The sequence below is a fragment of the Ictalurus furcatus genome, chromosome 4 (assembly GCF_023375685.1).
Source record: "Ictalurus furcatus strain D&B chromosome 4, Billie_1.0, whole genome shotgun sequence".
NCBI classification, from domain to species: Eukaryota; Metazoa; Chordata; class Actinopteri; order Siluriformes; family Ictaluridae; genus Ictalurus; species Ictalurus furcatus.
In genome coordinates, this window is record NC_071258.1 from 29,782,013 (window position 1) to 29,792,920 (window position 10,908).

Sequence of the window (10,908 nt, forward strand, 5' to 3'; positions counted from 1 at the left end):
ACATGTGTTTCTGCACATGTACATAATGGACACCCAATTTTCAATTGTAAGTAGGGGTCCAAGCACAAAATCAACCCAAAGACCTTCTAGTAGCCTAAGTTATGTGGGAAGTATCAAGCTTGTAATTAAAATAATTGCTGAGTAATTTAATTAGTATTTTGATATATCTATATATGAAGTCTGCTGTCAGTATTCTATTAAAAAAAAGGATGTATTTGTGTCTTAATTATAAACATACAACAGGTGTCAGCGCTCACCAACTATTTCCCTCACATGTTTTCAGTTCAGTTTTGACCACACCCCCTCACAGTATAAACCTGTGTCACATAATTAGATTCAAGGTGACTTGGGTGTATACATATACACACATGTTTGCTTCCTTCACTTTTTAAGTTTGGGAAAAGTATAGACTATAGCTCAAGCATCAATCTCAGCTGTGGGGCTAGGACTCAAAGAGACGGCAATAGTTACAATTGAGGCAGCATAGCAGGAGATAGCACTTCATGAAGAGATGTTGAAAAACAGAAAACTAGAGGCGAGGGGGCTCTGGGAGAGTAAAAATGAATTTCTTCTGGCTGTAGCAGGAAACATAGTGGGTCTGGGCAACGTTTGGAGATTCCCCTACCTCTGCTACAGGAATGGAGGAGGTAAGAGCACTGAAAGAGATACTATATCATTTATTGTCTCTATATTTATTGTATTGTATGTTGTATGTAATGATTTATGGTGATTTTTGTTCATTGTGCTTTCTTGGACATTTCACAAAACATTCAAGTACAGGAACAGGATTTTAGTACACGTACAAATATTTTGTCTTTTTATTTAATTAATTTGGAGGTTGCCATTGTTTACATGTTATTAGGGGTGTTTTTGGTGCCCTACTTGGTGTTTGCTGTGACCTGTGGTTTGCCCCTATTCCTTCTGGAAACTGCTATGGGACAGTACACACAAGAGGGGGGCATCACATGCTGGAAAAAAATCTGCCCACTGGCTGAGGGTAAGTGACATACTATAAGGGTGCGTTGTGTTCATATGGTACCTCATGGATCAGTATTCAAGGTCAGCTTAAGACAAATTTATATTATGTAGCAATCAACATATCTGTATCTTGAACTGGATCTTTGTTGTGTATCAGAGAAATATACAGAATGATATTAATGTTCGTCACTCAAGGTCCTTACAGCATTTGACTTTCTCTGAACTTTCTCAGAACATCTTGTTAGTTAAACACGAACACATACCCCTAACGTACAGATTGTGCTTCACTTTTGTCTTGGTATAAACTCTGACTTGTGATTTTTATTTTAAGATTCTGTTTGCCTCATTTTCATCACCTGTGAATGGTCAAATTCTGTTGGCGTCAGAGTTGGCAAATATTTAATAGAAAACCTTAACTGTGGTAAATTTAATCAAATTAAATTTAATCAAAGTGGTGGCTTAGTGGTTAAAGGCTATGGGTGATTGATCAGAATCTCAGGAGTTCAAGCCCCAGCACTGCCAAGCTACCACTGTTGGGCCCTTGGGCAAGGCCCTTAAGCCTCAACTGCTCAGTTGTATAAATTAGATAAATGGAAGTCGCTCTGGATAATGCCATGAATGTAAATGTAATGATAATTTTGAATGACTATGGCATAATCCTGATATGGTATATTTTCTTACAATTAAAACGTAGTATTATACAGTAATTCTGGCTTAAACTGATTTCCACAAGCATAATACCTGGGTTGTATTAATTTGTGCATGTAATTGCTATTTGCATAGTCATTAAAGCATACATGCAAAATCAGACAGCATGTAAATTTAGTTACTCATAGCAGTTCTGTTTACTGATTTGAGTAAGACTGTGGAGCAAGACTATGAAAGCATTTAAAAATCGGTAAACATATCTTAAAATCAATTCTAAAAGACATTGGTAACCAATGTAACAGATGTATTATGATCTCACATTCTTGTACATGTCAAAATTTCTGCAGCAGCATTTTGCACTCTCTGTAAACCAGCAATAAAGCTTTTTGGTAAACCAGAGAAGAGAGGCTTACAGTGATCCAAATGAGTTGATACAAAAACATGTATACATTTCTCACTATCAGCCGTTGAGAGAATGTAACAGACCTTGTATATGTCTTTAAACATGGTATAATGCTGTTTTGAAGACCTTAGTTATGCAGGTCATAAAGCTGAGGTCACTATCAGGTTTTTGATGCAATTTGTAGCCTTCACAGAAAAGGACATCAGCTAAACCAGCACATCCTTTCTCTGAACTTCATTCCCAATAACAAGGATTTCAGGTTTTATCATTTTTAAGCTGCAGAAAAATATGACGCATCCAGAACCTGATGTTCAACACAACAAATTTCACAAGGGCTTTGGGAATTAGCTGATGAGCTGATAAGGAACTTCATTCCCTGTGGTCTGTTACTTACTGGCTCTATGTCTTGTTTCAGGTGTTGGCTATGCAGCCCAGGTAATTCAACTGTATGGCTGCATGTGCTACATCATAATCCTGGCCTGGGCACTGTTCTATTTGATCTTATCCTTCAAATCTCAGCTTCCCTGGGCCAGCTGTGACAACATCTGGAACACAAGTATGAAATGGGATCAAGGGTGCCTTAAACTAATGAAACTGATTATTTGCTAATCTTGCTATATAAGCACTGCTATATTTATTTGTGTTTTCCTACTTTCTTAAATTACTTTTTTTCTGATTTCAACACCCGATGGTACTTTGAGGACTAGTTAGTGAAAGTAACAAAAAACAACAACAACAACAAATTCAATCTAATTTGGAGAAACTTCATCATGCAACAAGACAAAGACCAAAAAAGTACTGCCAACAACAACAAAGGACTTTATCAGGGGGGAAAATTGGAAGGTTTTAGACTGGCCAAGTCAATCACCAGACCTTAACCCAATTGAGCAGCATTTCACCTCCTGAAGTGGAGACTGAAGGGAGAAACATCTCAAAACAGTCAATGAATGAAAAGCGTCTGCTAAATGAAAAAAATGTCAATGTAAAAGCCTGGAAAAGCACCACAAAAGAAGAATGCAACAGTTTGGTGCTGTCAATTGGTCACAGGCTCGATCCAGTTATTGCAAGCATGGGACATGCAACCAAATATTAAGTCTTATTTACTTTCATTTATTTTAAGAATATCTGTTCCATTACTTTTTCCTCAAGAAAAAAAGGTGTCACGTTCTAAGTCGTAACACATCTAGATGTAAATATCAGGAAATGAAAGCTGAAATTCTGATCTGTTGTCTCATATTCATCTTTTGGTCTCAAACCCAAATGTCTTCAGTGTACAGCAAAAGTAAAAGAACCGTCCTTGCCGTTCCAATACTTTAATAAGGATTATAAAAAAACTTTTTTTAAGCCCTTCACAATCTCCTCCACTCTTACCTCTCTGACCTCCTCCAGGTTATTCAATTTCAATTCAATTTTATTTGTATAGCGCTTTTGACAACGGACATTGTCTCAAAGCAGCTTTAGAGAAATATATAAACACGGGATACAGATTTTATGTGTGTGAACTTATCCCAGTTGAGCAAGCCGGTGAAAAACTCCCTAAGATGTTATGAGGAAGAAACCTTGAGACGAACCAGACTCAGAAGGGAACTCAGGAGGGTTATCTCCCTCCCCACACCCTGCAATCCTTCTCTGCTGGCTTACTTATTATTAGAATATAATGTGCTACAATTTCCAAAATGTTTTTCTTAATGTCTTTTAAATTCCAAATTACAAATATATAACTATAAAACAGTGAACACTGATAGAATATACAGACATTAATGAGATAAGCAGTGGAAAATTGTTATATTATTGCTTTCTCTCTTTCTCAGACAGCTGTACTGCTGTTACAAATAATGCCTACTGGACAAAACAGGTCAACTCAACATCAGCAGCCACTGAGTTTTGGGAGTAAGTGTCATATACATGCAAATGTAGTAAAGCTTTTCATCAGCATCATCATTTCAGTAGTTACATAAATTCACTGTGTTAACCTAGATGGACTGTATACTAAATACAATGTATAGGAAATTACACATTGATTACAGAGAATATTATGCTATTACTTATTTCCATCATATTACTGTACAGGCGAAGAGTGCTTACTATCTCTAAAGGTATTGATGAAGTAGGCAACATCAACTGGGAGATTCTCCTGTGTCTAATCGCAATGTGGATCGTATGCTATTTCTCTGTATGGAAAGGCGTCAAATCCACTGGGAAGGTGAGTGTGTGCTTGGCTACTCAAATCAGTTTGTTACCATTAAAACCACATCAGTTTCTGAATTCATTTGTTCTACTTTGCACTAGTTAAGTTTCTAGTGCAATAGGTTTTAGTCACTAATAATGATTAAGTCCTAAATCCTTTGGAACTCATTTTACATGATGCTAATGTGCTTTCCATCCATTGTTCTGAGGTGGTGTATTTCACAGCAACGTTCCCCTATGTGATGCTGCTAGTGTTGCTGATTCGTGGATTGACTCTGCCTGGAGCCATGCAGGGTGTTATTTTCTACCTTTATCCTGACTTCCATCAACTGTTGGAGCCTCAGGTGCTGCAAGCACAAATAACCACAGGGCTAACACTTCATGGACTATTGCTGTGGGATAACTTTTACAGACCTTGATGATTTAAAGATATTCAAAATTTGAATTATTTTTGAATTATTCTCAATTAATTCTGAAGTCTTTCTTTAAGAAGTTAAGGTTTGTAGTAAAATTTAACAAAAGCAATTTTATGGTCGTTCATGATATGGTCGAATTTTATAACTGTTTATGATAAAGTTACTTTGTTAAATGGACTTAGTAAGAGTAAGTAAGTAAGTGAAATTTGTTACTCATTGCCTTTATTAATTTCTTTGTGTTTGTGTGGATGTGCAGGTATGGATGGAGGCAGCCAGTCAAATTAGCTTCTCTTATAGTATAAGTGTGGGAACATTGACTGTGCTAGGCAGCTACAACCAATACAGCAACAACTGCTACAGGTGACCTGAACATTTCACAACATAACGTTTCACTCCCATTCAGCTATAAATAAAAAAATAAATAAATAGATATATAAATGGAAAAAAATTACTAAAATTATTATTATTATTATTATTATTATTATTATTATTATTATTATTATTATTAATAATAATAATTATTATTATACAATAAAATAATAATAATAATAATAATAATAATAATAATAATAATAATTATTATTATTATTATTATTATTATTATTATTATTATTATTAATGTTTTACGCTAAACTAAGATCATTTTTACATTGCTAAAAATAAGGCACCATAAATTACTTTACATTAATTTACAACATGGTACTGAATGGTGATAATTACATCAGTGGGTATAAATACTGAAACCTGATTAAATATATGCAGGTGGCTTATTTGAATTCTTCTTCTTCTTATTATTATACATTTATTTTTAAGTGATTTGTTAAGGTTAAGTAATGTAGTACATGTTAGTTTCCTGTACCTTAATGTGAAGCATTACAAAATTATTTAAACAAATCTACAGGTCCATTGAGAGTGAGACACATATTCAACTCTAAGCCATCTTTCATCCATGCCCAGCACAATAAAAACGTGAATAGTCCTGCACAAAAAAGCAGTTAAAAGAATTCAGTTGCTCAGAGTAGTATGTTTGTCTTGCAAATCATACCTTTGCCAAATGCAAGGCAAATGTATTGCACTTTGCCATCAGCATCACAGTCATGAGAAATGGGTTTCATAATTATATAATAAAAGATGTCAGCGAGTATATCATATATATTATGCCTCATTTGAATGTAATATTATTATGTATCTGTGTTTTAGGGACTGCTTTTGGCTGTGTCTGCTCAACAGTGGCACCAGTTTTGTAGCAGGCTTTGCAGTGTTCTCAGTTCTGGGCTTCATGGCTCATGTGCAAGGTGTTCCTATAGAGGATGTGGCAGAGTCAGGTATTACTTGTGTGGAAAATGAAAATAAATAAATTATATTTATTTATTTTAAATAAGTATATTTATTTGTGTGTGTGTGTGTGTGTGTGTGTGTGTGTGTGTGTGTGTGTGTGTGTATGTGTGTGTATATAAAATACTTTATTTTCCCCTAGGTCCTGGCCTAGCTTTTGTAGCGTATCCTCAGGCAGTGGCTTTAATGCCTCTGCCTCACCTGTGGGCTGTGTGCTTCTTCATTATGATTATTCTACTTGGTCTGGACACACAGGTGCATGTACACACACCCATACACACTGTATTTAGGGCTTCAAAATAATAGCTGAAATGATAATATTGTAATAATATTGCATGAGTAAAAGTGCTGTTATACTGAATATTGGCATGGCACAGCTGTGATTACCTTTGGCACTCCTCCTGCAGGCTCATGCCTACATCCAGATCACAGCCGTGCCATGCATTGTAGATGTCAATGACATCTACAATGATGCTTTGCCATGAAAACCTGGTCAGTGTTTGCTGCATATGTCTCTTCAGTGATACATTGTCTTGTGCCTCTTTTTTTGGCCACCTCTCCTTTCCCTGTGACTTTTGCTTGATTGTTTTCTTTTTCATCATCATATCAAAAGAGCTCACCTAAATTGTTTTTTTATCTTTAGAATTAGGTTTGTACAGTTAAGCTGTTAAGTATATTGCTGTACTTGTATTGCGTTCCAGTTTCTCGCGATGGAGGTGATCATTACGTCAGTGACGGACGTGTTTCCAAAAGTACTACGTAGAACTGGATGCCGAGAAATCTTCCTGCTTCTTTTCTGTATTGTCTGTTTCTTCAGCCAATTGATCATGGTCACAGAGGTGGGGACAATTACAAAATAAAAATCAAACAAACAAACAAACAAACAAACAAAAAAAACAATATGAGGGTAGAAACAGAAAGAAACTTGTCAGTCACTGCAGTCAAAATTGTGTATGGTAAAAAACGTTAAGTTGCCAATAGCCCTTGTGGGGACTTAATATAGTATGAGGCAATGAGAATAAATGAGGCATATAGAGAAAGAATTTCTCGGAAATACTAAGAAATCTGCTTCATTTTAATCTCATTTAAGTCAGCATGTGTGTTTTCTGGACTTCTTTTGGCTGTGTCTGCTAAACAGTATTTTTCAACACTGAGATTCAACAGACAAATAAAGCAAGAATTTTAAAATTTCTATTTATTTGATGTCATTTAACTAGCAGCTATAGGGGAAATATATATATATATATATATATATATATATATATATATATATATATATATATATATATATATATATATATAAACAACAGCAGGGCTTACTGGGTTTCTTTCCCAGCCCCTCCAACACATCCACCAGTCTGAAAATATGAGAGTACTCCATTCTCTCCCAAAGTGTGTGTGTGTGTGGAAACTAGGAAGGTGTTGCTATTTTGTCTACCACTCGGATCTGCATTTTCATTTGTAATTCTATCTTGCAGGGTGGCATGTACGTGTTTCAGCTGTTTGACTACTATGCCTGCAATGGAGCCTGCATCTTCTTCCTTTCTGTGTTTCAGTCCCTGGCAGTGGGCTGGGCCTTTGGTGAGTCACAAACATCTCACATACAGTATTAGCTGCACTCTCAAATGAATTTGAAATTGGTAAAATAATCATAGTCTGCTAATACATTTTTGGGGACTATAATAAATTGGATCGTTAGCTTATCATGTCTTTCAAATGTTCAATTGCTTTTTATAGCGGTTAAACAGGGAATAAGAATAGCCATCAAAGAAGAGGTTCAAAACTTGGGGGAAGGTGTCCACTGGTGGTCTTGAGTGGGAGTGTCCATGTCATTTTATTTATGATCATATCAATTTGTCCAAATATTATAGTCCCCTGAGTTAAGAACACTACGTATAAAAATGGCTGTGGTGTTTATGTTTATATATCAGTTTAGATACAAAATCCTTTAAGTTAAAATGTTGGCGTCCAGAATCAAAACCATAATAATCTAATTTATTGTGTTTAATTTATCTAATTTAACTTACTTATTCACTCATTGCACTGTAAATACAGTGTCACTCCTCACATTGAGAAGTGGAGACAAATGTAATATAAGGTTTTAAGACCTTTTGCTGAATGTATAGGTGAATAGTTAGCCCATTAAATCTCCATTGAAAACCCCATTGAAACATTAAAACATACGAACATTCATCCCATTTATACGCTGTGACTTTTTCAGGGGCTGAACAAATGTGTGACATCATTGAAGACATGACAGGGTCATACCCTAACGTCATCTTTAGGTTGTGCTGGAAATACATTACCCCATTTTTTATGCTGGTAAGCTTCTCTTTGTCTCTTACGATCTTATCTTTAACTAAAATAAGCTTAGTTTTTATCAGATTTACTAATATTTTTTTAAAGTACCTCAGACAACCAGTAGATAAAGCTAATAATTCAGTTAATTTTTCGGAAAAAGCCACACAATGGCACATGACTGCATATCACTGGTCTTAGACAGTATTTTCACCACATATCAATTACATGTCTCATTTGCATGTCATTTCCTGTTCACACAAACACAACATTGCTGCTACCTGCTTACATTTGTGGGGTTTATTGTTGACTAGTTTTCCTGTATCCCAAGGTATCTTTCATATATTCTCTGGTGGAGTACCAGCCTCTGACATATAACCGCTGGTATGTGTACCCAGCCTGGGCATATGGGCTGGGCTGGCTGATGGTTCTCTCCTCCATCCTGCTGGTTCCTGCATGGGCATTGGGCCGCTTATTGAAAGCAAAAGGGAACCTCAGACAGGTGAGAGTAGACACATATGTTAACTTATAGGGCTTTCCTTCCTTATTATATTGCTCACCACTTGTATTTTACACTTTGCAGATGCCCTTAGTTCAAACAACTTCAAATTTGACTCTGTTCGCCATTGACTATTTATTGTGATAAGGAAAATCAGTTTTACAGGCCTGGAGAAAATGATCACTACTGCACTGTAATATTACCCCAAATTATTCGATGCACCTTTAAAATATCGCATAACCCAGTGTCAGCAGTGAAACATGGCATCTAGATAGCATTAATACCTTGATAAGGATGGTATTATGCCTTTTGCCTTAAAGTTGCAGTTAGCATTGTCTTAAAGTTATATATTGTATATCATATAGTGTTGCTGCCTCAGCTATATATACAACATACTTATATGTATGATATATATGATATACTACAACTTCGAGAGATGTATGTTGCTTGGATGAGCGATGCATGATGCTTGGATGAGTAGGTGTGCAGGTCTTAAAATATCCCATGTTTAATTACTCTAATTTATTTCGGAATAATATAGCAAGTTAGTATAAAAATGTAAAAAATAATTTGTTTCTTTCCACAGCGCTGGTGTCAACTGTGCAGTCCTGAGAGCAACTTACCTTTGCCCCAGAAGCAGAGAGCTGAAAGACAGTCAATGACATCAGCTGTTTGACAAAGCAAACACTGAGGAACGTAAACTATACAATACTGAACAAATACCATCATTGTCTTCTCATATACAACTGGAGAAATGGCATTAGCTAATTCTATAGATAGAAGACAAATAATAATCTAAATTACCAGGGCTCAACCTGCTGGCCCAAATTTACTCTTTGTACATTATGAATGTTTACTGCTATGTGAAACAATATCTGAATTTCTTTATGAGAAGAAGAAGAAGAAGAAGAAGAAAAAAACACTACTGTGACCTGTGACTTAATACATCAAAACAAAAACCAAATACGTTAACCCATTTTGTGCCAAAATTATTCTTTGAGATTGAATTTATTTGAATGCCTGCCAACTGAATTAGCTGGTAAGAACACATTGCAATTTCACAAGTGCGTTAATCACAATAATCAGGACAAAATGATGTGCTGATGAAACATTGACTTTGCTGTGACCTTGACCCTGTTAGCGTCAATTCCAAAATCTAACCAGTTCATCTGCTGATTACAATAATAATTCCATATAAATCCTACAAACTTTCAACCACTCGTTCTTGAATAATCATACTAATGAAACTCTTGGACAGGTGCACGGCAAGACAGGTGGATGGGCGACTTGAAAAGATAATGTCCCAATCACATGTTGGGGCATAAAAAAAAAAAAAAAAAAAACTATAACAGAATGAGCCTAATAAGCTCCTTTGAAGATTTTGGTATGGGAACAACGGTAGCCTCTTTCCACTGTCTAGGAACAACCCCTTCCACAAAAGAGCTTTTGATGATATCACGATTTGGATTTAGAGGCGGATGCAAGTGCAGAATATAAGTGAAACATTTAATAAAGTACAACATAAGACTTACATGGCTTAAAGACAAGCATAATGTAATACATGGGGACAGAACAAACAACATAAGACAACAGTGCAGTGCTGAACTTGACTATATATACACACCAGTGCTAATGAGCTAAACCTGAAACAGGTGAATGAGACATGTGACATGGTGCAGCGGCTGATGGGAAACGTAGTTTCTAATCCTTTTCCGATATTACATGACAATGATGCCACAAATAGGATTGCTGATTTCACATCCTTCAATATTCTTCTGCTGTACACAACGATGGAAGGGTGCACGGTGGCTTAGTGGTTGGCACGTTCACCTCACGCTTCCAGGGTCCGGGGTTCGAGTCCCGCCAGGGCCATGTGCGTGTGGAATTTGCATGTTCTCCCCGTGCTGTGGGGGTTTTCTCCAGGTACACCGGTTTCCTCCCCCAGTCCAAAGACATGCATGGTAGGCTGATTGCCATGTCCAAAGTTTCTGTAGTATGTGATTGTGCCCTGCGATGGACTGGCACCCTGTCCAGGGTGTTCCCCGCCTTGTGCCCAATGTTTCCTGGGATAGGTTCCCTGTGACCCTGAAAAGGAGTAAGCGGTCGAAGATGGATAGATGGAAAGGACGGAAGACAAGAAGGTA

General features: G+C 36.4%; 1 protein-coding gene across 1 annotated transcript; it reads left to right on the forward strand.

The window, feature by feature from the left end:
- The first annotated feature begins 361 nt into the window (after positions 1 to 361).
- Positions 362 to 10,359, forward strand: LOC128606975 (sodium- and chloride-dependent GABA transporter 2). Its single transcript, XM_053623559.1, has 14 exons — positions 362 to 647; positions 863 to 997; positions 2,445 to 2,585; positions 3,841 to 3,919; positions 4,100 to 4,232; positions 4,426 to 4,560; positions 4,889 to 4,992; positions 5,833 to 5,957; positions 6,110 to 6,222; positions 6,669 to 6,806; positions 7,446 to 7,548; positions 8,189 to 8,289; positions 8,597 to 8,767; positions 9,351 to 10,359. Exons 1-14 carry the CDS (start codon positions 512 to 514, stop codon positions 9,438 to 9,440), a joined length of 1,704 nt encoding a protein of 567 aa, XP_053479534.1. The 5' UTR covers positions 362 to 511; the 3' UTR covers positions 9,441 to 10,359.
- Positions 10,360 to 10,908: the final 549 nt, after the last annotated feature.

Bases quoted from the DNA above. Each gene is read 5' to 3' on its own strand.
- LOC128606975 (XM_053623559.1), top strand. From the start codon at position 512: ATGTTGAAAAACAGAAAACTAGAGGCGAGGGGGCTCTGGGAGAGTAAA. The intron at 4,993-5,832 runs GTGACCTGAACA...TCTGTGTTTTAG, and splicing joins TACAGCAACAACTGCTACAG to GGACTGCTTTTGGCTGTGTC. The intron at 7,549-8,188 runs GTGAGTCACAAA...TGACTTTTTCAG, and splicing joins GGCAGTGGGCTGGGCCTTTG to GGGCTGAACAAATGTGTGAC.